The 27500-nt window shown below is 38.0% G+C and overlaps 1 protein-coding gene and 1 pseudogene across 4 annotated transcripts; one reads left to right on the top strand and one right to left on the bottom strand.

Annotated features, from left to right (window-relative positions):
- Positions 1 to 845: 845 nt before the first annotated feature.
- Positions 846 to 27359, bottom strand: CLEC4D (C-type lectin domain family 4 member D). 4 transcript variants are annotated; one of them, XM_055280779.2, is made up of 8 exons: positions 26981 to 27359; positions 12156 to 12216; positions 9847 to 9947; positions 8262 to 8354; positions 5518 to 5628; positions 4645 to 4796; positions 3474 to 3589; positions 846 to 2691 (listed from the first exon to the last, which is right to left on the bottom strand). In XM_055280779.2, the coding sequence occupies exons 3-8, from the start codon at positions 9872 to 9874 to the stop codon at positions 2544 to 2546; spliced, it is 648 nt and encodes a 215-aa protein (XP_055136754.2). In that variant the 5' UTR covers positions 9875 to 9947; positions 12156 to 12216; positions 26981 to 27359; the 3' UTR covers positions 846 to 2543. The 4 variants fall into 4 exon arrangements, with proteins under 4 accessions (XP_055136754.2, XP_055136756.2, XP_063495782.1 ...); XM_055280781.2 differs by lacking the exon at positions 12156 to 12216 and adding an exon at positions 18523 to 18601; XM_063639712.1 differs by lacking the exon at positions 26981 to 27359 and having other exon boundaries at positions 12156 to 12393.
- Positions 10877 to 11231, top strand: LOC129483431 (transcription elongation factor SPT4-B-like; annotated as a pseudogene).
- Positions 27360 to 27500: the final 141 nt, after the last annotated feature.

Consider the following 27500-nt stretch of genomic DNA (forward strand, 5'->3'; position numbering starts at 1 on the left):
ATATTGAATGGGCAAAAGCTGGAAGCATTTTCTTTGAAAACTGGTACAAGACAAGGATGCCCTCTCTCACCACTACTGTTCAACATAGTACTGAAAGTTCTGGCCAGGGCAATCAGGCAAGAGAAAGAAATAAACGGTATTCAAATAGGAAGAGAGGAAGTCAGAATGTCTCTGTTTGCAGACAACATTATTTTATATTTAGAAAACCCCATCATCCCAGCCCAAAAACTTTTTGAACTGATAAGCAACTTCACCAAAGTCTCAGGATACAAAATCAGTGTGCAAAAATCACAAGGATTCCTTTACACAAACAATAGGCAAGCAGAGAGCCAAATTATAAATGAACTCCCATTCACCATTGCTACAATGAGAATAGAATACCTAGGAATACAGCTAACAAGGAATGTGAAGGACCTCTTCAAGGAGAACTACAAACCACTACTCAAAGAAATAAGACAGGACACAAACAAATGGAAAAACATTCCATCTTCATGGATAGGAAGAATCAATATTGTGAAAACGGTCATACTGCCCAAAGCAATTTATAGATTCAATGCTGTTCCCATCAAACTAATGTTGACATTCTTCACAGAATTAGAAAAAACTATTTTAAATTTCATATGGAATCAAAGAAGATCTTGTATAGCCCAGACAATCCTAAGCAAAAAGAACAAAGCTGGGGGCATCATGCTACCTGACTTCAAACTATACTATAAGGCTACAGTAACCAAAACAGTATGGTACTGGTCCCAAAACAGCCATATAGACCAATGGAGCAGAACAGAGACTTCAGCAATAACACCATACATCTACAACCATCTGATCTTCAAAAAGTCTGGCAAAAACAAGCAATGGGGAAAGGATCTCCTGTTCAGTAAATGGTTCTGGGAAAACTGGCTAGCCATATGCAGAAAACTGAAACTGGGCTCTTCCCTTACACCTTATACAAAAATTAACAAAAGATGGATTAAAGACTTAAATGTAAAACCCAAAACCATAAAAACCCTAGAAGAAAACCTAGGTAATACCATTCAGGACATAGGCATGGGCAAAAACTTCATGACTTATTGACAACTGAAGCTCAACTTACGTATAGTTCTCTGCAAATTAAAAATGGATAATATTAACTATACAAAGCCCACTAGCATTTACATAAAGTTACTTCAACAAGTTTCATAGTTTTCATGCTACATAATTTAGTGAATATGGTAAACACAATCAAATTTAGTTAGCACCATTTCAGCTAAAAGTATCAGCTTTTAACACAGCTACACACATCCAACACCGCCACCACCACACATAATCGAACACCAGTATTTCAAACCCAAAAAATCAATAGCTAATTTACAAAATAAATACTGTTTTTAAAAGTAGTAGTAGGAAAGTTAAGTTAAAAAGCCGTTGCTTGGAATTTTTCAGCTTAGATCCAGGAAAAATTAGCAAATTGAAAATTTTAAGAAAGACCACCATATTTTATTAAAGTTGGATGTGACTGCCCTTTGCAATTAATGCTACATGCACCAGAAAAGCATAATTTCTGGTTGTCACAACAATGACTTCCTTTCTAGTTCAAACTATAGTTATACAGCTCCAAAGAAACATTAACAATTTATATAAATGGGTTGAAAATGTGATTATTTTCTATTCAAATTAATAATGCAAACACAAATACAATGTTACTTCAAATAATTAAGAAATTTTATCCAGTCATTAGCTAAGTAATGAGGTCAAGTCATCCCCAGTAACTTCCCCTGATACCAAAGGGAATGTATTTTATCTCTAATGAAGCACACCTGGGTCTGTCATGAACTAGCAACGTGAAGGTGAGCCCTTTGGCTTCTGGGGATTTTATTTCGTCTGCTATAGAATTGAAGGACTTTGTTTAAGGTGTCTTACAAAAACTTCTTGCTTTGCAAAAACATGTTGGGTGGAGTAAGAAGTACATTTTTAAAGGTATTTGGACTTTTTTTCTATCTGTAGAATAGCATAATTCAGAACTATTCCACACTGTCGTTCTGGAAAAATTTTCCTCATGCAATGTAAATGTAATGACTGACATTAAAAAGTCTGAAAATGAAGCATCAAACAATAAAAATGTGGTTTAAAATCTTTAAAGTGCTTGCAATATTTGGGTTAAAAATGATGCACCACTACCAGTTAGAATATCCCATCTTTGAATTTTAAGAGCTAAGAACCTGAGCAAGGGAAAAATGACAAAGAGATTGCATTATTCACGCTATTCTTCCATACATGCATTCAGTGCACACCAATTGAAAAGTAAACACCTTGAAATACTACTAAGAAAGCAAAGAAAGATTATTCCTTCCATCAAACACCATAAAAAAACCACATTATCTACACACACACACACACACACACACACATTGTCTCGAATGAATCAAACAAAATAAAAAAGACCATCATGACTAAAAACGCTGTATGACCCAGCATGTTTTCTGTGTTCCAATGACGCATGTACATTCTGCCCTATTCTAATTGGTTCTTCTTTTCTCTTTTCATCACAAGGACCACTTTGTGGGTTTCTAGTTCAATGTTGTTCCAGGTATTTTACAAATCCTACTTGCCTCAGAGTTACAAGGAACATCATTCCAGGCCCATTTATCTTGGTTATAAACAAGAACAACACAGTTTTCTCCCTGAGAGTTGTCGGGTTCATTCTTATGCCAGAATCTGAAAGAAAAACAACATAGATAGAGATTTATATGTATATATAGATAATGTAGATTATAGGTGTAGATTAGATATAGATATATTAGGAGACAATTCAGAGAACTGTCCCTAGTGAACAGTTTAGAACTGCACTAATACTATACTCACTAGACACGTGTAGCTACTGAGCACTTGAAATGTGGCTTCTCCGAATTGAAACGTGCTTTAAGTCTTAAGTGCTGTATTTTGAAGACTTAGTGCCAATAAAGAATGTCAAAGATCTCAGTAATAATTTTATAATGATCACATGTTGAAATGATAAGATTTGGATATATTGGGTTAAATACATTATTAATACATTATTAAAATACATTTCACTTGCTTCTTTTTACTTTCTTAATATAGCTAACAAAAAATTTTAAATTGCACATGTAGCTTTGCATTATATTCTTACTAAATGATATTGGCTTCAAGAAAGAAAATGACAAGATTTTGATTCTCTTTCAAAGAAAATTTTTATCGCTTATGTTGTTTATCTAAATGTCAGGCCTAAAACAAATTTTATATCATTTCTATGCTATTCATTCTTTCATTATTGACATTGTACAAAAAAGAATACTGACAATTTCTTGGAAATTATAGGACCATTCTGGAACTGGGACATAGCATATGGAGATTACTCAACCTACAGTGGTCTCTCCTACCATTTTGATATCAATGTACTCCACTTTAAAATGAATGTTTCTTGCTACCATCTTCTAACCTTTGCTTATAAATCCCCTTAGCCCACTCAATATACTTACACTCTGCGTGGGTTAAATGGCATCTGGTCCACCCAGCGCCACTGACCTTTGGCGTTCTCATCTCTAAGTCCAAGGAAATAGGAAAGCCGTCTATCCAGAAACTGAATAATAAAGTTCTGCATAAAAATATAAATTTTAATATAGTTGCATGAATCAAGTGATGGCTATGATGTTGGAAAAAGAGGAAATACGTCAACTAGATTACTGGTTAAGCACAAAAGCTCTGGCATCAGATAGATCTGTTTTCAAATCCTGCCTGTAATGTTAGTAAGTGCTTCAATCTTACCAAAACCCCAGTGCTCTGGTCTTCAGAAGGGACAGCTCCACTACTTTATAGAGTTACTATGAAGATTAAGTGAGGTCAGACTTGCAACCCTTTTAGTACAATGCTTAATAGGATTAGATTTTTTAGGAGGTTTTGTTTTTAATATGACCTTCTTTAATTGTGTGCATATTTCATTAAATTCCATATCACCGAACCTATGGATTGTAAACCTATGGAGACAAAATCCTTGAGGAAACTATTAACCAAGAAAAAGTTAGAATCTGAGTCATGGTACATAAATGGAAACATATTACACGAGGAAATAAATTTTAGCCTTTAAAGAATTTACCCTAAAATTTCTTTACTTATCATTAGATCCATACATCTGAATTAGTTTTCCTATACTTTATCCTGAGAAGCTAGTTCAGTCCTGATTAACCATTCATTTATTCACCTACTAACCAAACATTTATCAAGACCTATCCAGCGTGCCTTACACTGCACAGGACATTGGAAACGCAAAGGTGAGTAGAGCATGGTTCCAGCCCTCCACGTAGTAAAAGTCACTGGAAGAGATGGAGCAGTGAACAGACAATTATAGTGGAGTGGAGTAAATGCCATGATCTCATTGTGCACAAAGTCCCACAGAAATACCTCCCACTTAGAACAGGGAGAGCTAGAATGAGGAAGGTAGTTAGGGTAGCTTTCTGGAGGAAATAACATACGAATCAAATATAGAAAGACCAAAAGAGGTTGGCCATGTGACAAAAAGTTGGAGGAAGAAACGGCTTTCCAGGTAGATGGAGCAGATGAAAACAGACAGAGGCATAACAGGACAGAGAAATTCCTCTTTTCTGGATCGAGATTCAAAGCAGCAGAGAAACTCATGTGATCCTCCCAACACACCTGCTCAGCTTCCGTGCTGATGGTCGTCAGATGGGCCCCCATCCCTGAACAGTTCCTTTCACTCTCAGCCCATGTCTTGTTGTCAGTAAGAGGAAAATAGCAGTTGGACTGGAAGGCTCTCCAGTCAATAGGACAACAGTTCCAGGTGCTCCCTCAAGTGAAAATTAAAATGGAAATTGGTAACAAAATAGCATTTCATCTGTAACAGATTGCATAACTATTCTACTACCTATATCCAATTAATATTTGTGAGAATAATATCAAGATCACCAAAATTATTCTGTTCTCCTACCAAAAGATCCTGAAAACTACATTCCAAAATATTTTCTAAACATAAGTACTGGACACCACATAATGACTACGAGAAAATTACAAAATATTATCTTAGAAGGCATGACTGTTGTTCAATGTTCCTACATCTCTTGACTTGCACATTTAAAGTGTTTCCATTACGAAGCTTTTGCAGGATATTTTACCTAAAGGGGGTAAAGAACCTACTAAAACTTAAGCACTGCCCCATTCTCCCAAATGAGATGACAAATTCCACAATAATAAAATAAATAAAGACATGTCAGCAAAGCTGTATATTCTAGGAGGAAACTGTCTTTATGATATGTCTGAATCAAGGGAAAATTGAATTTGATTAATGTTACATTTTGGATGTCAAAAATAACCCATCGATCTGTTAAGCCATATTCTCCATTACAGTAATGAGAAATAATTCTATCTTAAGGTATTGTTATTTACTCCGATGCCAGATTCTCATCTTATGCTATTTTAATCTTTCCTGGTTCACTACTGACATTCCTTAAGTCAGATTATGAATTTGAACGAAAATGGAAATTAAAAAAGAAATTATCTTACACTCTGTACCTTCAGCACTTTTCAGTTCTGATTTCTCTTTGATGCATTTGAGCTTTGCATGGTGCTCTAACTTGTGCACTCCTGTGCCTCTCTTACAGCGTGAAAAGTTGTGATGAGTCACTGTCAAGGATAAAAGCAAGTTAGGTTTCTTTTTCTATATAACCACTAACTAGGGAAATAGGGGATGACCTCCCTAACCTTTCTCTTATCCTAATAATTAAGGCCCTCATATTATCTTTTCTGTCTATGCAGCTTGTTTGTTTCAGCTCCAGGTGAATTGGTTGAAAGCAATTGTTGAGAATTAATATTTTTATTATTATATTGTCCTATTTGTGCTTTTTGTTTTTTTTGTTTGTTTGTTTGTTTTTTGAGAAGGAGTCTCGCTCTGTCGCCCAGGCTGGAGAGCAGTGGCACGATCTCAGCTCACTGCAAGCTCCGCCTCCCGGGTTCACACCATTCTCCTGCCTCAGCCTCCCGAGTTGCTGGGACTACAGGCGCCTGCCACCACGCCCGGCTAATTTTCTGTATTTTTAGTAGAGACGGGGTTTCACCGTGTTAGCCAGGATGGTCTTGATCTCCTGACCTTGTGATCCGCCTGCCTCGGCCTCCCAAAGTGCTGGGATTACAGGCGTGAGCCACCGCGCCCAGCCCATTTTGTGCTTTATGGGAGAAGTTTTGCAAACTTCTACGTGCACATGCTTGTAAGCATGTTTTTCTATCAAAATTTGTGTTAGAATAGGGGTTTTTGGTGTGCGCTGGGTTGTATGAACCTTATGCCTTTCTAAAATACTTTCACCTTGAAATATATAAACAAATGTAAAAAAGTGGAAAACAGTTTAGCAAATTGTTGTAAGGTGAACACTCCAGGTAACAACTACTCAGCTCAAGAAACAGAATATTGCCAAAACCCCATATAGCCTTCACATCTTAAAGGCAACTCACTCCCTCTCCTTTAAAGGTAACCACTCTCCTTTACAGGTAACCACTCTCCTTTACAGGTAACCATTCTTGGCTTTTAAAGTAACCACTGTGCTTTGCTTCACAATTTTATCACTTACATGTCCCCTATAGATCAGATTTGCCTGTTTTTGAATGGCAGTCATACAGTATGTATTCTGATTCTTTTGTTGAGAATTGTTTCTGAAATTCATCTATTTTGTTACGTGCCCGCTATAATTCATCCATTTTCATTGCTGTAAAGTGAACTATTGTCTTCATGAAATAAAATATATTGATCTATTCTACTCCTATTAGATGTGTGCATTGTTTCCAGTGTTTGGCTGCTGTGAACTATGATCTTCTGAGCATTTTCAACCATGCATTTCGAGCACACAAGCATGCGTTTCTGTAGAGCACGTATGTAGGAGTGGAACTGCAGGCAATAGGGTATGAATATTGTGAACTACGATAGTGGTAAACTTTTCCAGAGTGGTTGTAACGCTTAAACTCCACCAGAAGCAATTCATTAGAGGTCCATTTGCTCCATGGCATCATCAATATTTAGTAGTGCCAGACTTTTTATGGTTGCCATCCTGTTATGTTTGCAAAGGTGTCTCACTGTGAGTTGCATTTGCATTTCCCTGATAATTAATGAGGCTGGCACTTTTGTGTGTTTATTAGACATTTCATTTTTCTCTTTGTTTTAGTACCTGTTAAGACTTTGACCACTTTTTTTACTGTATTTTTCCTACTGGTTTGAAAAAATTTGTATATAATCTACATGTGAATTATTTATTAATTACATGCATTACAAGTATCTTCTATGGCTTTTTATTTTCACTGTTACCGGTATGTTTTGTTGTACAGTGACTCATTTTAATGTAGTATAATTTGTCAATGTTTATTTTCTAGTGCATTTTGCGGCTTGTTTAAGAAATCGTTCTCTACCCCAAGGTCATGAGGATATTCTCCATTTATCTTCTTAAAACTTCATTGATTTACTTTTCACATGTTGGACAATAATCCACTCTAGGTTTGTTTTTGTGTACAGTGTGATGCAGGAGACCAATTTCATCTTTTAAGTATAAATAATCAATGGGCTCTGCAACGTTAATTGAACAAAACTGTCCTTTTCCCGTATATCTGAGATATCTTCTTCTGTTTTATATAAAGAGTCTTATATACATGCAGGATCTGTAACCTAGCTCTCCTTTATTTTCCTCTAGTCTATTTGTCTTGCACCTATTTCATATTACTTTAATTATAATTATTTTAGGTTTGATATCAGAAAGAATTTTTTTAATGGTGGTGATGGTTTCACGGGTGTATACTAACCCCCAAATTGAGATGTATACATTAAATATGCACAGGTTTTTATATGTCAATTGTACACCAATAAAGAGGTTGAAAGAAAGGAAAAAAAAAGAGAGAGAAAGAGAGAGAACAATTCTTCCAATCTTGTTCTTTTCAAAGCCAGTCTATCTGAACGTTATTTTTCTTCTGCTTACTCTTTACTCATAAGATGTATCCCTTTGTAATCCCAGTCCAAAATGGGGGGAAGTTTACTATAGTAACCAACTTTTACATGTACAGAAAATGGTCTAAATTCCATCATTCAATCTCTATCACAAGGTACCAGCATCGAAAGACAGAAGGTCAAGAATGTAGCTCTGAATATTCAGTGCAAGACCCTGAAGATATTATAGATAGGTTATGCTAGGAAAAATCAAGATACCAAAAGGCTTAGAGCAACTTCAGAAAAGTTGTTCGGAAATAATAATTCAAGAAGAGTTCTACTTTGGCTAATGACTTACCCAAACAACTTGCAATAAAACAGACACCGAGAAGTAAGATGAAAACCACAGCAATAACCCAAGAGATCAGCTGGGAATGCACGCCTCCTTCCACTAGGACCAAAAGAAAAATAGAGATGAACCTCCTCTCAGCTACAAGCTAGGAAAGCTAATTCTACCAAGGAGCAATCTAAAAATGAGAGCAAACAAAATATTTCAGATCTAGAGAAAAGCATAAATATTTTCTCCAAATAAATCAATTTTAGAACTTATTGATGAATAAATAAATAAGAAAGAAAAATGTAAAATTTCTTGGTAATTTTTGAAATGAAAAGAATTTTATAAGTAAGATACAAAACCCAAAAGCTATTAGAATAGATAATTTGAGTACATAAAAATTAAAACTTCTATATAACACAAGCAATGTTAGAGTCAAGGAATGTATGAAAGGAAAGTTTTATCATAATATTAATATCCACACTGTATAAAGTATTTCAAAATCAACTAGAAAACTGAGCAAAACTCTGAGCAGGAAATTTGCTGAAATTTTAATTTGCTAAAGTTATAAATAGCCACTAATCAAACAAAAATATGTCCAATCAGGGAACTGTAAACTAAAAGATCGTGGTATAACTTTTCACACATCAGATTTTTTAGGTCAATTAAATACATGCTGTGTTGGCAAGGCTGAGGGGAAATAAGTGCTCTTAGTGAGAAAATAAATGCTGCTGCCTGGACTGGAAAATTAAGAATGCATTTTAGAAGGATCAATTTAGTAGCATTTATCCATTTTTAAATGCATTTCATTTGCCACAATAATTTCAATTATAGGTATCTATTCTATAGAAATAATTGAGCCTGTTTATGTTAAAAGATATTCATTGCAGTACTTCTCAAAATAGAAAAAACATACTGTAATCTAATATTTACACGTGTATTATCAATAGTAGAAATTCTAAATTATGGTCACTTCACACAATGATATTCTATATAGTAATTAAATAAGCATGTAATCAGTATATATTGATGCAAACAATCTCTAAGAAATATTGTTACCTAAAAAGGTAACAATATTTTTAGGTAATTCAGTAGGATCACACTGTGATTACAGTTTGCCATGGTATGGTAATGAGATAAAGTAAAACTTTAATTTTAATTTAAACATTTCCACATTTGTTCTATATATCTAACAAAAATATTATTGAATATTACCACAATACAAATCCACTGGTGTCACTTAAGTCAAACATAAAATGGGACAATTAGAGCCTCTGATACAGCATAAGCCTAAGTGTGTTTTCTACATCTTCCTTTTCTATTTTTTCTTTAAAAGAATATTCTCATATTACTCTCTTTCTTTTCATCTTATTTCTCTTTTATATATTTTATCTCCCCTCTTGGTCCAATACACATTTTATAAAGAAGTTTCTGTTATCCAACTTATTTCACTCTATGTCCTTCCTCTTCACCAACGTCATTTTTATTTCCCTCCACCTCCTCCTCCCCATCATCATCAACAATCTTTAAAACTACCATCAATTCATATCTTTTAAATTAGTTATAATTCCATCTGCTTCTTTGAAATTGAAAGGAGAGAAGTACTCACGTTTACTTTGAGGTTTTTCTAGCCCCATTGTCTAATTAGTCTCTTGTTCAATGGTCAGGAGGGCAAGAACTTGTTCTAATTTTTTCCCCCAGAGTATATTTCTGTGGATAGAGGAATATATTCAGAAATACTTGAGATCGAACACCAATGTTACATATTGTAGTGAGATTAGAAAGGTACCAATATAAGAAAGTTAACTCAAAAGAAGTCTTTTTCAAAGATAGTGGTTTCCTTTGATTCATTCCGGGAGATGAGGCAAAAAAAAAAAGGAAATTGAGAAAGCAATACCAAACAACAGTTAGTAGAAACCCACAGGTATGTTGAGATCACTAGATCAGTGTGTAATGTGGAATTTCTCAATTTGTTTTTTTTTTCATTTAGACAAAAAATTTAGCAAAGCCCTAAAAGAAATCATTGTTATGCCCAATACAAATTTAGTAAATATCCCCTATTTTTTTATTCTTTTTGTGAATATTATATTATCAAAGGCAGTTATATTCTTGGCGTGAGTTCTATACTAAAAAGTTCTCTGGACTGAATAAAAAGTTGAGTTTAAGAGAGCAAAAGACAATGTGAATGATGAACAAAAACTTTTAAAGTACACATTGTGTGTACATTGTATGTGAAGACACAGCAACCTTTGTTTTAGAGTTGAGGAAGAGATGATAGAGCTGTTAATTAAATCCCAAGAACTTTCTAGGTGAGCAAAAAGAGTTGTGTTAAGGTAAAGACAAAGAAAATGTAAAATTCTGTGATAAAGACACCATCAGAGTCCCTGACTTCATTTATAGCACTGTTAGGGAGTGAATGTTTGTATCTCCTCAAAATTCATTTATGGAAGCCCTACCCTCCAATGTAATGGCATTTGGAGGTCAAAAGTTTGGGAGGTAATTAGGTTTAGTACAAGGTCATGAGAATGGGGTCCTCATGATGGAATTAGAAGAAGAGACCTGGCTAACTAGCTGTTTACTTCCTGCGGGTGCGCAGGCTGTAGCCGTCTTCCTTGCTGTTGCTCTTCTCAGTGGAGAAGATGGCCCTGGAGATGGTGCTGAAGGACCTGCGGCATCTGTGGGCCTGTTTGCTGTGTTCACTGTTCAAGGTACTGTAGACCAGTTTGAATATGATGGTTGTGACTATTGTGATGCATATCTACAGATGAAGGGTAACTGAGAGATGCTATATGGCTGCACCAGCCCCTCCTTTGATGGAATCACCGTGATGATGAGTCCAAAGGACAGCGGGGTCTCAACTGGCAGTGAGTCAATAACTTTAAGCCAGGTGTATATGCGGTGTCAGCCACTGGTGGCTTGCCCCAAGGAACCGTGCAGGAGCTGAAAAGTCGAGGAGTGGCCTACAAATCCAAAGACACAGCTATAAAGACCTAGCAAGATGCAGGGCTGCCAGCATCTTTGCTCTCCACCTCCTGCCTCTGCTTATTTTTTTGTTCTGGAACTAAATGGGCAGAGCTTCAAATGCTTCCTACCCTCCAATTCAGACTCAGCCAACTATTGAGAGAGCAGCACATCATTTTATCATTCTACCTTATTTGGACTACAGGTAGAGGTGGGAGGGATTGGGTTGGTGGATTAACAGATGGAATTGAGGAGAGAGTAGGATGCTGATTTTCCTACCTGTGGCCCAAGGCTGCGCCTTGCTCATGCAAAGGTCTAGGCCAAATGTCAATAAATATAAACCTCTAGAAAGTTCTTAAGGCCATGACACCTGCCTTGCCTTCGTCTTCCTTTCTCTTAGGCACAGTAAGAGCTTCTTTGCCCTATAAGATACCTTCCCAGAGCAGCAGAGCTCCTTCTACTCCCTCTTGACTGTCTCAGCCTCCAGGATTGCAGCCTTTCTAGTGTGCTTCCTTGCTTCCTATCAGAAGGTGCTGTCCAGAGGCTCAGTAACCCCATCAGCTTGGTGGCCCTGGTGTCTTGCACTTGTATCCTTCTGCCCTCGAGACCTGGCACAGCAGTATCCCTTGAAGAAATCCTGAGGCTTTGTAGTGCTCCTTGCTCCTTGACCATGTTTAATAATTCTTTTCCCCCTCTGCTCGTCTGTTTTCTTCTCTTTACTGCTCTTTCCGTACCTTAGGCCAGTCTCACACACTCACATTTTACATTTTCCTGACTGGAGACCCTTGGGCCGTGGCCAGCTGCTGGGTCCTAGTCTGCCTTGTTTGTGCCCCTGTAGGAGGTAGGTCCTTTTCTCCACCGGCCCAGTAGGGGACCTTGGGTAACATCCCATTTTGCGGCCAAGGTGAGTTATTTGTTTTAGGATACAAAATTTACTACAAATTCTCATTTACTTACATTTCCACAGAAATCCTGTTAGTGTCCCCATTTTGATTTCCCTAAGTTCCTTGTTCTCCCTCTGTAAAAAGAGAATGATTACACCTTGCCTGTTTACCTCAGGAATGTTGTGATTGTAGAAATGAAGCTATGTGAAAATTATGCAGCCATAAAAAATGAGGAGTTCATGTCCTTTGTAGGGACATGGATGAAGCTGGAAACCATCATTCTCAGCAAACTATCACAAGGACAGAAAACCAAACATCGCATGTTCTCACTCATAGGTGGGGACTGAACAATGAGAACACATGGACACAGGAAGGGGAACATCACACACCAGGGCCTGTTGTGGGGTGGGGGGAGGGGGGAGGGACAGCATTAGGAGATATACCTAATGTAAATGACGAGTTAATGGGTGCAGCACACCAGCATGGCACATGTATCCATATGTAACAAACCTGCACGTTGTGCACATGTACCCTAAAGCTTAAAGTATAATAAAAAAATTTAAAAAAATAATTAAAAAATAAAGAGAGAGAGAAAAAAAAAGAGAGATGAAAGAGTTCTCCAGAAGGCAGCCATCCGCAAGGCTAGTAGAAAGCCCTCACTGGTAAAGTGGTTACTTTGACAGGACTCCAAGAACAAATTTACATAATTTGAAGGAGGACACTTTGGGATTCATCACAGAAGCAACATGACCCACAGAGAGCAAAGAAGAGTAAGACAGGACAGCTGCCTACCCAGGATTGGCATGGAGCCAAGGGAGGCCCCCCACAATGGGGAAATGATGAGTGACAGTCCCCAGGGACCCACACTTCTGCCATGCTGGCACTCTGATCTGAAACTTCCAGCTATTAGAACTGTGAGAAATAAATGTCTCTCTTTCATACCAACCAGTCTATGGTATTCTGTTATAGTGGCCCAAGCTCACTAAGACAAGTACATAACAGCTTAGAGATCCTTTAAGAGAGATCTCGGGCCGTGCACGGTGGCTCACGCTTGTAATCCCAGCACTTTGGGAGGCCGAGGCGGGCGGATCACGAGGTCAGGAGATCGAGACCACAGTGAAACCCCGTCTCTACTAAAAATACAAAAAAAATTAGCCGGGCGTGGTGGCGGGCGCCTGTAGTCCCAGCTACTCGGAGAGGCTGAGGCAGGAGAATGGCGTGAACCCGGGAGGCGGAGCTTGCAGTGAGCCGAGATTGCGCCACTGCACTCCAGCCTGGGTGACAGAGCGAGACTCCGTCTCAAAAATAAAAAAAAAAGAAAGATCTCTACAATTTCCAGAATATAGCCCTTTCCCTGAATTCTTCCCTAAACAATATTACTTTAATTATATATGTGTATATATAGTCAGTGATCTTGAGTGAAATACTACTTTACTACATTGAATTGGGGATGGGAGGAGGTAAAATTATAAATTTGGCAATCCATATATTTTCTGGCACTGTCAGTCACTACAAGACGCATTCTGATAGCAACAATAGCACTAACCCACAAACTCTGATATGCAACCCTGGAAACTAGATTTTTGGCTAAAGTAATATTTATTTCTATCAAAAGGACCTGGGACTCCTAGAGAATACATAAATCCTGCTTAGAACAGGAAAAAAATAGAATAGGTCTGGTACATTCTGTTGTTCTCAGAAAGTGACTATAATTTTAAAAATATGAGGGAAACCCTACTCTAGAAACTTCTCAGAGATGAATGAAAAGCTGTGTCCAAGACAGTTAAGATTACAAAAAGACAATATGAACAATGAGCAAAACCTCTATTAACCTTTATTTTTGAGTTGAAGAAGACATGACAGAGCTGTTAATTAAATCCTAAGATCTTCCTAGATAATAGAAATCAGGCTCATTAAGGCAAAAAAAAAAAAAAAAAAAGAGAGAGAGAGAGATTCTGTAGTAAAGACACAATCTTTATCACAGGTAAAAGGTAAAGTGGTTAATTTGACAGGACCGCAAGAACAAGTTTACAAAATTTGAAGGAGGACACTTTGGGATTCATCACGGAAGTAACATGACCCACAGAGAGCAAAGAAGAGCGACACAGAACAGCTGCCCACCTGGGATTGGCATGGAGCCAAGGGAGGCTCCCCACAACAGGGAAATGATAAGTGAGTGACAGTCCCCAGGGACCCACACTTTTGCCATGAACCTGTACAATCCTGGGCACAGGAGATCCCCCTGACACTCCCCCAAGCCCTGCCCTCCACCAGGCCTGCACTTACAGGGAGACTGCATTGGGTCGAATTCATGGTGCTGAGGAGCAGACAGACTGCAGGCCTCCGCTAAACCTTGCCAGGCAAAGCCCACTGGCCTGGGCCCCCAGCACAGCCACTCCGCCCCTGCCTGAGGACTTGGGCTGGTAGCAGCTCTGCATTTCTATGGGATGGAGCTCCCAGAGGTAACACAACAGGAGCACCATTTTTTTTGCCACTTCCATAGCCACCGCCCCTATTGCCTTCAGGCTGGGAAGAGGGTGAAGAGCCTAAGGACTATCACAGGCCTCCAGCATAGAACAACTGCCTTACAGAAAAGTGGCCACACTGTTTTCCATGCAAGGTCATGTGCCTGCTACTGCTCACTAGGCAGGGCCTCCCCACCTGAGCCCCCAGCACAGCTGCCCTGCCCCGACCTAGGCACTTCAGGTGGTGGCAGCTCTGCATTTCTCTGGGGAGGAAATCCCAGAGACAAACCACAGGTTCTCTACATTGCCATGGCAGCATACTAGTCTTGCTGCTCTCAGGCTAGGGAAGGAACGAAGAGACTGATTGCTTTCCTGGCACCTCCAGCATGCTACAGCCACCATATGAGGAGGAGCCGAGTCTTTCTTCCCTGTGAATCCCTTGCCCCCCACTCTTTACCAGGAAGGGCCCCCATCTTGGGCCCACAGCATGGTATCCCCACCCCCAGCTGAGCATTCCCATTGGCAGTGGCTCTGTATCCCTCTGGGGTGGAGTTCTCAGAGGCCACTGACAGCCACTTTGCCACTGTCACTACAGTGGTACCGCCCTTGCTGCCCTTGGGCTAGGGAACGAACACAGAACGCAGACTCTGATTGCTTTGCTGGCACCTCCAGTACACACAGCCACCATACAGAGGTGAGCCAGTCTCTCCTTCCTGTGAGCCCCTGACCCCCTGCTCTTCACTAGGCAGGGCCCTGGGCGTGGGCCCATAGCGTAGCCACCCCATCTCCAGCTGGACATTCCTACTGGCAGCAGCCCTGTTTCTCTCTGGGGTGGAGTTCCCAAAAGCAACTGACAGCCCCTCTGCCACTACCACTGCAGTGGTATCTACCCATGCTGCCACTAGGCTGGGGAAGGAACAAAGAGCCTGAATGCTTACATCTTCATAATGCCACAGTCACACTGCAGAGGAGAGACCAGACAAAGCAAACGAAAACATAAAGTGGGGAAAGAACACCCTTTTCAACAAATGGTGCTGGGATAATTGGCTAGCCACATGTAGGAGAATGAAACTAGATCCCCATCTTTCACTTTATAAAAAAATCAACTCAAGATGGATTACAGACTTAAATCTAAGACCTGAAACCATAAAAATTCTAGAAAATAATATTGAAAAAACCCTTCTAGACATTGGCTTAGGCAAGGATTTCATGACCAAGAACCCAAAAGCAAATGCAATAAAAACAAAGATAAATACCTGGGACTTAATTAAACTAAAGAACTTTTGCATGGCAAAAGGAACAGTCAGTAGAGTAAACAGCCCGGAGACTGGGAGAAAATCTTCACAGTCTACACATCCAACAAAGGACTAATATCCAGAATCTACAACGAACTCAAACAAATCAGTAAGAAAAGAACAAACAAAAAAGAAAAGAACAAACAATACCATCAAAAAGTGGGCTAAAGACATGAATAGACAATTCTCAAAAGAAGATATACAAATGGCCAACAAACAGATGAAAAAAAATCCTCAACATCACTACTGATCAGGGAAATGCAAATCAAAACCACAGTGTGATACGACCTTACTCCTGAAAGAATGGCCATAAAGAAAAAGTCAAAAAACAGTAGATGTTGACATGGATGCAGTGATCAGGGAACACTTCTACACTGCTGGTGGGAATGTACGGTCACTATGGAAAAAAGTGTGAAGATTCCTTAAAGAACTAAAAGTAGAACTATAATTTGATCCAGCAATCTCACTACTGGATATCCACCCATAGAAAAAGAAGTCATTATACAAAAAAGATACTTGCACATGCATGTTAATAGCAGCACAATTCATAATTGCAAAATCATGGAACCAGCCCAAATGCCTGTCAATCAACAAGTGGATAAAGAAAATGTGGTATTTATATTTATATCATGGAATACTACTCAGCCATAAAAATGAATGAAATAATGGCATTTGCAGGGATGTGGATGAGACTGGAGACTATTATTCTAAGTGAAGTAACTCAGGAATGGAAAACTAAACATCATATGTGCTTACTGATATGTGGGAGCTAAGCCAGGAGAACACAAGGCATAAGAATGATACAATGGACTTTGGGTACTTGGAGGGAAGGGTGGGGGGGACAAAGGATAAAAGGCTACAAATAGGTTGCAGTGTACACTGCTCGGGAGATGGGTGCACCAAAATCTCACAAATCACCAAATACTACCCGTACCACAGCAACCTACAGAAAATTTTAGAAAATAAAAATCAATAGTGAAAAATCTTAAAAGTAGTCAGAGAAAGGAAATATATCATATCCCGAGAAAAAAACGTAAAGAAAAACCCAAGACATTTCATCAGATGTTTGGCATATTTATATAGATACACTTACAATTACCATTTGACTCATCAATTTTATTTCTAGAAACTTATTCAAGAGAAGGGAAAAAATATTTACAAAAATACTTCCACATAAATATTTATAACAGATTTTCTTAAAGGCCAGATCCAGGAAAAAAACAAATTTCCATCAATAGGAAAATGTATAGATATTTATATGTATGTTGCTTCTATACAATGAAATACTACTCACTAGTAGAAGGAAATTAACTACTGGCAGCAAAAATAATATAGATAAATCTCAAAAACAGTATGCTAAACAAAAGAAGCCAGACACAAAAGAGAACATACTGTATAGTTTTGTTTGCATGAAACTCTAGAAAAGAAAAATATAATCCACATTTAGAACAGATCAATGGTTGTTTGGGGTTGGATGGAAGCAGGACTGACTAAGAAGGGGTTTAGAGAACTTTGCGGTAATAAAAATGTTCAGCTTGATTGCATTTTAAAAAAGAAAGAAAAATTATCTGAAAAATGAGGTTCGTTTTAAATTTTCAGGCCTAGAGAAACATTAAAATGAGAGCAATCACATCCTACTCCCTTTCTTTGAGCTATGTATTCATGTCTTAAAACTGCTTGCTATTGCCAGGAGTGATTACAAATTAACTTAATGATGTCACACTGGACACTATAATCCATGATCTATAGTTAATGATTTATAGCCAATCACTAATCAGTGTTATTTCTGTGAACCAATGAGAATTCCTGACAAACAATTTTGTACCAACCCACTCCCTGTCTCCCTCTTTTGCCTTTAAAAACCTGCCTGTAACAAAGGCCAGAGGAAGCTAACAGCCAAGAGTACTTGGGTCTGTTCTTCCTGGCTTCTGCCCTCACTCTGGCTCAAGAAAACTCTAATTATAATTTGTGTCTCAGCCCTTTCCTTTTAGGTCAACATTTCACAGTTTACAAGTATAAAAACTTGTCAAACTCATTGAAATGTTTACTTAAATGGATATCTTTTGTGGTATACAAATTTTACTTCAACTGATTCAAAAAGAAGGCAATGAGCACGATAGAAACCATTTTCTCTTCTCCCTATACTCCTTCAATTCACCCAGAAGGAACTTTCACTAACAAGTCCAACATGTTTCCTATTTCTTCATTTCTCACAATATCCAACTTTATATAGGGTCAAATGTTCTCATTATTTCCACTGGAGAGAATTAATTAATCAAAGGCCAGTATTCAAGTGTTGCTTTTCTCAAGGAAGTGAGAGGAAGGACTTTTTTTTCCCCCTCAGGCAGCCTATACAATTCTCCCAAAAAGGGTTTCTATTTTAGACTTGGGTTTGGGCATAGTAGGAAACCCTTTTGGCTTTAAATCCAATTCACATGTTTCAGTACAGCTTTGCCAGTAATAAAGTGAGTGTTTAGATTGCTTCCTGATTCTTTTGTCTATTTCATAATTTACTTAGAATTCAGACTACAGTGTCATTTCAGCCTATTAAGTTTGAAATGCTTATTTAGGGTCTCCAGTTGAAGCAGCAGGGCGTACATGGAATTCATAACAGAGAACAAGCTGAATAGGAATGTGGACATTAGAACAGGAAGTCTGATTACTCATGGCAAAGTCATACCTTTAAGCGGAATTGCATTTCAACGTAGATCAGGAAAAACCCCTTGCAATTTTCCATTATGCAGATTTTTGACGAGTCACTGGAAAAGAGGAAGGTGGATTAGTTCCCTTAGACTTCATTATGTCTGTCAAGCTAAAGAGCTTCATGTTCTTAAAATCCTTCAGAACACAACCCTCTCACAGAGCAGCTTAACCCTGTTATGTTACCCTTATTCTCTCTCATGTGTTTTAAGATTAAAACTGGCATCATGATTCTGACTCAATGTCAATTCTCTCCAGTCCTCTTGAATATTCTCGCTCTTCTACATATCCAAGCCAAGAAAGAAAACTTTGCTATCTCAGAGCTTGCTTATATTTGTTTATTTTATCTGTTTATAGATTTACATATCTTTTCAGTGTCCATCATATTAAAATGTAAAAGATACAGTTCAGAGCAGGAACTCTGTTACATGCCTCATTGTTCCCCTAATACCAGGAAAATACTAATTACCCAATAAAAATTTGTTGACTCACTGGCTGCCTGTGTCTCTGTGTTTTATTATTTCTGAAGAAAACTCATGGGCCTTTTTGGAATTTCTGAAGTTTTCTGACTGTTACTACCTATTTTTTTTAAATAAGAAGTAATTTTTAACTAAACGAGGGAAGGTTTTAATGTTTTGATGTATCTTAAACATCTCACAATAAAAACTATCTTTATGTTTTTGGCGAGAACGTGCACTGATATCTTTGTTTTCCACTACATCTCTTTACTCCTTTAATTCATTTTTTTGTGATTTTTGAAGACTCAACCCAATTTAATTACTATTCATTTTTCTTAGTCTAAACATGAGTTTCCTAATCTACTTCCCCTTAATTAATGATTTATTCTTAAACTCAATTCTCTCTAGCACTTGATCTTAAAAAATGAAATTGGAGCTAACTTGGGTGATAATACTGTTTCTTTCTAACATCCTAAAGTCTGTGATATTCTTTTTTTAATATCCAAAAAAATTTTCATGTATCTAAATTGTCATGTTTCCAATTTACATAAGATAGCACCTTAGATTACTCTCCCACGGACTCTTATTATCTGTTTTTTATCACCATATCAGAAAGTAGACCTATTGTTTAAATCAGAAAAATAATAAAGCAGAGAAATGGGAGATCTTTAAAGCCTGTCACAATAGCAAACCTTAGATATTAATTTGGTGGTGCAGGAAACAAAAGATATATTTCACTGCCATATTCCTTGATGAAATTATTCTTTGAACACATTTTTCTCTAATGGCATAAAAAACTCTCACATTAATATTAAAGACACTAGTCTAGATATTATAATGATGGAAGATGCTAATTACTTTGAGTATGACTTTTTGATCCATTTAAGCATTGGCAACCCTAGGATTGGTAGTAGCAATTAGTTTAGTGAGTACCATTGCTACACATGCATGGATGAGTTCAGAACCAAAATTGGGAAAATACAGCTAGACTCAGGCAAATAAACTAAAACTGAGAGCCAATTATCAAAAAGCATATTTTAGTACTTTTAAGGTCAAAGAAGAAAAATAATCAAGTCTATAATACATATTTGAAATCTGTTTTTTTTTTTAATTAGAGATTGGCACATTAAGAAAAAGAGAAATATTTTGAGGGACATTTGTTTAAAAAGCTATATCATAAGTGATGAAAAGATAGTTCCATTTCAAGTGAGAATTTACAAAGTCAACTACAATGAAACAGCCACTGAGAAGTTGGGTGGAAACCATAGGGATACTCTCTGGGGCTTCTCCTGGGTCTACAAGCTCCTTCTATCAAATATGCAAGACCAAAAGCAGAGGTTTATACTTTTCTCAGTCAAAAGACTTGGGAGACCAGTTACTTAGGAGTCTAGAGTATAGAAAATGATGACTAATAACCTAAGATTAATAATATTGGGGAAAATTTAAGCTAGAAGAATCCTAGAAACATCGTGTGATCAAACGGCCAAATATAAACTTAGGCAATGCAAAGCAGCCTCAGCTTACTATTATCTTTTTTCTTCAAGAGCATCCTCCCTTTGATACCCTAACTTTCCCCAATTTTTACTATTTTCTCCAATTTTTCCACTCCCAAATTTGTAAGTTTTTCTTCTCCTCTCAGTTGCCCTTAAGTGTGACTTATTTTCCTAATTTCATCATTTTCTAACCTATTATCTTGTTTCAACCTCTATTTCAGTCCTAAGATTATCTAACTTTACAATTCTTCCACTTTGTTCATTTGCTTACTTAAAAAAAAAAATCAGTCTTAGAATTAACATCAATTCCTAATCTTCCATTCTCGGTTTTACTTTTAATCTCCTCCCTGTAACTAAAAAGAAAAACAGTTCTCATGTCCACTTTGTGGTTATTCTTCTAGAATCACTGCGTGTACAACTCCAAAGTGAGGCAGACAGGAACCACTTGTGTGGGTTTCTTTGAAGCTCAAATCTTATTCTTTATCTTGACAAAAATACAAGCAAAAGAACATTCAAAAATTTAAAGAATGTTGACTCTCCAAATATGTTCAAATAATTCTCATGATGTTTTATGTGAAGTTTCTCTTTTTGATTATCATGGTAGATTATGCAAAAAACAAGCATTTAAATGGCATAAAGATAATTTGTTTATATGCCTTCAAAATATAAACAAGTATTCAATATCACAAATATCTATTGCTATTTTTATATACTTTTCTTAATGATAAGTAGTCATTGGAAGTTGTGTTAATAAGTTAATGTCTTAAGGAGAAACATAAGAGAGGGCTGGCAAGATGGCCGAATAGTAACAGCTCCGGTCTGCAGCTCCCAGTGAGACCAACAGAGAAAGCGGGTGATTTCTGCATTTCCAACCGAGGCACCCGGCTCATCTCATTGGGACTAGTTAGACAGTGGGTGCAGCCTATGGAGGGTGAGCAGAAGCAAGGTGGGGTGTTGCCTCACCCAGGAAGCACAGGGATTGGGGAAGTCCCTCCCCTAGCCAGGGGAAGCCATGAGGGACTGTGCCATGAAGAACAGTGCTATCAGGCCCAGATACTACGCTTTTCCCATGGTATTCACAACCCACAGACCAGGAGATTCCCTCAGGTGCCTACACCACCAGGACCCTGGGTTTTGAGTGCAAAACTGGGCGGCCATTTGGGCAGACACCAAGGTAGCTACAGAAGTCTTTGGGTTTTGTTTTGTTTTGTTTTTGTACCCCAGTGGCACCTGGAATGCCAGCAAGACAGAACCACTCACTCCCCTGGAAATGGGGCTGAAGCCAGAGAGCCAAGTGGTCTCATCAGTGGGTCCCATCCCCATGGAGCCCAGCAAGCTAAGATCCACTGGCTTGAAATTCAACCCGCCAGCACAGCAGTCTGAAGTTGACCTGGGACGCTTGAGCTTCACTGGGGGGGAAAAGGGTGTCTGCCATTACTGAGGCTCGAGTAGGCAGTTTTCCCTCACAATGTAAACAAAGCCACCAGGAATTTGGAACTGGGTGAAGCCCATCACAGCTCCACAAAGCCAGAACATAAATGACTAAATGGAGCTGAAAAACACAGCACAAGAACTTCGTGAAGCATACACAAGTATCAATAGCCAAATCTATCAAGTGGAAAAAAAGGATATCAGAGATTGAAGATCAATTTAATAAAATAAAGTGTGAACACAAGATTAGAGAAAAAAGAATGCAAAGGAATGAAAAAAGCCTCCAAGAAATATGGGACTATGTGAAAAGACCAAACCTATGTTTGATTGGTGCAGCTGAAAGTGATGGGGAGAATGGAACTAAGTTGGAAAACTACTTCAGGGTATTATCCAGGAGAACTTCCCCAACCTAACAAGGCAGGCCAACATTCAAATTCAGGAAATGCAGAGAACACCACAAAGATACTCTGCAAGAGCAACCCCAAGAGAGATATTCGTCAGATTCACAAAGGTTGAAATGAAAGAAAAAATGTTAAGAGCAGTCAGAGAGAAAGGTCAGGTTACCCACAAAAGGAAGCCCATCAGAATAACATCAGATCTCTCTGCAGAAACCTACAAACCAGAAGAGAGTGAGGGCCAATATTCAACATTTCTAAAGAAAAGAATTTTCAACCTGGAATATCATATCCAGCCAAACTAAGTTTCACAAGCAAAGGAGAAATAAAATCCTTCCCACACTTGCAAATGATAAAGGATTTTGTCACTACCAGTCCTGCCTTACAAGAGCTACTAAGGAAGCACTGAATATGGAAAGGAAAAACCGGTACCAGCCACTGCAAAAGCATACCATCAACACTATGAAGAAACTGCATCAACTAATGTGCAAAATAACCAACTAGCATCATAATGACAGGATCAAATTTACACATGACAATGTTAACTTTAAATGTAAATGGGCTGAATGTCCCAATTAAAAGACACAGGCTGGCAAATTGGATGGAAAGTCAAGACCTATTGGTGTGCTGTATTCAGGAGACCCATCTCATGTGCAAAGACAAACATAGGTTCAAAATAAGGGGATGGAAGAATATTTACCAAGCAAATGGAAAGCAAAAAAAAAGCAGGGGTTGCAATCCTAGTCACTGATAAAACAGACTTTAAACCAACAAAGATTTATAGGACAAAGAAGGGCATTACATAATGGTAAAGGGATCAATGCAACAAGAAGAGCTAACTATCCTAAATATATATGCACCCAATACAGGAGCACCCAGATTCATAAAGCAAGTTCTTAGAGACCTACAGAGAGATTTAGACTCCCACACAATAATACTGAGAGACTTTAACACCACACTGTCAATATTAGTCAGATCAATGAGACAGAAAATTAACAAGGGTATCCAGGACTTGAACTCAGCTCTGGACCAAGCAAACCTAATAGACATCTACAGAACTCTCCACCTCAAATCAACAGAATATACATTCTTCTCAGCACCACATCACGCTTATTCTAAAATTGACCACATAATTGGAAGTAAAGCACTCCTCAGCAAATGCAAAAGGATGGAAATAGTAACAAACAAGTTTCTCAGACCACAGTACAATCATATTAGAACTCAGGATTAAGAAACTCACTCAAAACCACACAACTACATGGAAACTGAACAACCTGCTCCTGAATGACTACTGCGTAAATAACCATTAAGGCAGAAATAAAGAAGTTCTTTGAAACCAATGAGAGCAAAGACTCAACATACCAGAATCCCTGGGACAGAGCTAAAAAGTGTTTAGAGGGAAATTTATAGCACTAAATGCCCACATCAGAAATCCAGAAAGATCTAAACTGACACTCTAACATCACAATTAAAAGAACTGGAGAAGCAAGAGCAAACAAACCCAAAAGCTAGCAGAAGATATGAAATAACTAAGATCAGAGCAGAACTGAAGGAGATGGAGACACAAAAAACCCTTCAAAAAATTAGTGAATCCAGGAGTGGTTTTTTGAAAAGATTAACAAAATAGATAGACCACTAGCCAGACTAATAAAGAAGAAAAGAGAGAAGAATCAAACTGACACAATAAAAAATGGTAAAGGGGATATCACCACTGATCCCACAGAAATACAGACTACCATCAGAGAATACTATAAACAACTCTATGCAAATAAACTACAAAATCTACAAGAAATGGATAAATTCCAGGACACATACACCTTCCCAAATCTCAACCAGGAAGAAGTCGAATCCCTGGCTGGACCAATAACAAGTTCTGAAATTGAGGCAGTAATCAATAGCCTATCAATCAAAAAAATAGCCTATCAACCAAATTAATAGACTATCAACCCAGGACCAGAAAGATTCACAGCCGAATTCTACCAGAGGTACAAAGAGGAGCTGCTACCATTCCTTCTGAAACTATTCCAAACAATAGAAAAAGAGGGAATCCTCCCTAACTCATTTTATGAGGCCAGCATCATCCTGATACCAAAGCCTGGCAGAAACACAACAAGAAAAGAAAATTTCAGGCCAATATCCCTGATGAACATCGATGCAAAAATCCTCAATAAAATACTGGCAAACCGAATCTAGCAGCACTTCAAAAAGCTTATCCACATGATCAAGTTGGCTTCATCCCTAGGATGCAAGGATGGTTCAATATAGGCAAATCAATAAACGTAATCCATCACATAAACAGAACCAAAGACAAAAACCAGATGATTATCTCAATATATGTAGAAAAGGCCTTCAACAAAATTCAACACAACTTCATGCTAAAACCTCTCAATAAACTAGGCATTGATGGAATGTATCTCAAAATAGTAAGAGCTATTTATGAAAAACCCACAGCCAATATCATACTGAATGGGCAAAAGCTGGAAGCATTCCCCACGAAAATCGGCACAACACAAGGATGCCCTCTCTCACCACTCCTATTTAACACAGTATTAGAAGTTATGGCCAGGGTAATCAGGCAAGAGAAAGAAATAAATTCAAATAGGAAAAGAGGAAGTCAAATTGTCTCTGTTTGCAGATGACATGACTGTATATTTAGACAAACCTACCATTACAGCCCAAAATCTCCTTAAGCTGATAAGCAACTTCAACAAAGTCTCAGGATACAAACTCAATGTGCAAAAATCACAAGCATTCCTATAAACCAATAACACAGAGAGCCAAATCATGAGTGAACTCCCATTCAGAATTGCTACAAAGAGAATAAAATACCTAGGAATACAACTCACAAGGGATGTGACTCTTCGAGGACCTCTTCAAGGAGAACTACAAACCGATTTCAAGAAAATAAGAGAGGACACAAATAAATGTAAAAACATTCCATGCTCATGGATAGGAAGAATCAATATTGTCAAAATGGCCATATTGCCCAAAGCAATTTATAGATTCAATGCTATCCCCATCAAGCTACCAATGACTTTCTTTGCAGAATTGGAAAAAAACTACTTTAAATTTCATATGGAACCAAAAAAGACCTGCATAGCCAAGAAAATCCTAAGCAAAAAGAACAAAGCTGGAGGCATCACGCTACCTGACTTCAAACTATATTATAAGGCTACAGTAACCAAAACGCATGGTACTGGGACCAAAATAGATATATAGACCAATGGAACAGAACAGAGGCCCTAGAAATAACACCACACATCTACAACCATCTGGTCTTTGATGAACCTGACAAAAACAAGCAATGGGGAAAGGATTCCTTATTTAATAAATGGTGTTGGGAAACTGGCTAGCCATATGCACAAACTGAAACTGGACCCCTTCTTTACACCTTATACAAAATTTAACTCAAGATGAATTAAAGACTTAAACATAAGACCTAAAACCATAAAAACCCTAAGGAAAACCTAGGCAATACCATTCAGGACATAGTCATGGGCAAAGACTTCATGACTAAAACACCAAAAGCAATTGCAACAAAAGACAAAATTGACAAATGGGATCTAATTAAGCTAAAGAGCTTCTGCACAACAAAAGAAACTATCATCAGAGTGAATAGGCAACCTACAGAATGGGAGAAAATTTTTGCAATCTATCCATCTGACAAAGGGCTAATATCCAGAATGTGCAAAGAACTTAAACAAATTTACAAGAAAAAAATGAACAATCCCATCAAAAAGTGGCCAAGGGATGTGAACAGACACTTCTCAAAAGAAGACATTTATGCAGCCAACAAACATATGACAAAAAGCTCATCATCACTGGTCATTAGAGAAATGTGAATCTAAAGCACAATGAGATACCGTCTCACACCAGTTAGAATGGCAATCATCAATGGGACACAACAGATGCTGGAGAGTAGGTGGAGAAATAGGAATGCTTTTGCACTTTTAGTGGGAGTGTAAATTAGTCCAACCATTGTGGAAGACAGTGTGACAAGGATCTAGAACCAGAAATACCATTTGACCCAGCAATCCCATTACTGGGTATGTACCTAAAGGATTACAAATTATTCTACCATAAAGACACATGCACTCGTATGTTTATTGTGGCACTGTTCACAGTGGCAAAGACTTGGAACCAACCAAAATGCCCATCAATGATAGACTGGTTAAAGAAAATGTAGCACATATACACCATGGAATACTATGCAGCCATAAAGAAGAATGTGTTCATGTCCTTTGCAGGGACATGGATGAAGATGGAAACCATCATTCTCAGCAAACTAATACAAGAACAGAAAACCAAACACCACGTGTTCTCACTCATAAGTGGGTGTTGAACAATGAGAACACACGGACACAGGGAGGGGAACATCACACACTGGGGCCTGATGGGGGCTGGGGGGCAAGGGGAGGGATAGCATTAGGAGAAATACCTAATGTAGATTATGGGTTGATGGATGCAGCAAACTACCATGGCATGTGTATACCTATGTAACAAACCTGCATGTATACCTGTGTAACAAACCACATGTATCCTAGGACTTAAAGTATAATAAAAATAAATAAATTAATTAATTCAATAATAAAAATTGATAAAATTTAAAAAAAAAGGGACAAAGAAAATCTTTAAAGTAGCCAGAGAAAAAGAGAAATTACCTTCAGAGAAGCAAAATGTAGTTGAATTGCTAGCTTGTTTAGCACAATTACAGAGGCCAGAAGATGTGGAATGATAATTTCCTTGAGCTGAAACTCACCATCAACAGAGAATTCGATACTCAGCAAACACTGTCTTCAAGAATAAATGTAAAATCATAACATTTTCAAGCAAACAAACTTTGAGAAAATTTGTCATGAGAAGATTGACCCTAAATAAAAATATAAAGACTATTATTCAGACAAAACGTTAGCCGGGTGTGGTGGTGGGCACCTGTAGTCCCAGCTACTCGGGAGGCTGAGGCAGGAGAATGGCGTGAACCCGGGAGGTGGAGCTTGCAGTGAGCAGAGATGGCACCACTGCACTCCAGCCTGGACTACAGGGCGAGACTCCAGCCTGAGCGACAGAGCGAGACTCCATCTCTAAAAAAGAAAAAAAGAAAGAAAGAAAATAACTCTTTAAGACCTGAGATTCTGGAATCAATGAAGAGAAACAAAAATTATAAATATGTAGATAAATTTG

The sequence above is a fragment of the Symphalangus syndactylus genome, chromosome 5 (assembly GCF_028878055.3).
Source record: "Symphalangus syndactylus isolate Jambi chromosome 5, NHGRI_mSymSyn1-v2.1_pri, whole genome shotgun sequence".
Taxonomy (NCBI): Eukaryota; Metazoa; Chordata; class Mammalia; order Primates; family Hylobatidae; genus Symphalangus; species Symphalangus syndactylus.

What these genes read in the sequence shown, in the direction of transcription:
- CLEC4D (XM_055280779.2), bottom strand. Translation starts at nt 9,874, where the DNA reads ATGGGGCTAGAAAAACCTCAAAGTAAAC. An exon ending in AGAAAAACCTCAAAGTAAAC is followed by an intron (nt 8,355 to 9,846) that starts GTGAGTACTTCT and finishes TTTTGGTCCTAG; the next exon opens with TGGAAGGAGGCGTGCATTCC. An exon ending in AGAACTGAAAAGTGCTGAAG is followed by an intron (nt 4,797 to 5,517) that starts GTACAGAGTGTA and finishes TTTTCACTTGAG; the next exon opens with GGAGCACCTGGAACTGTTGT.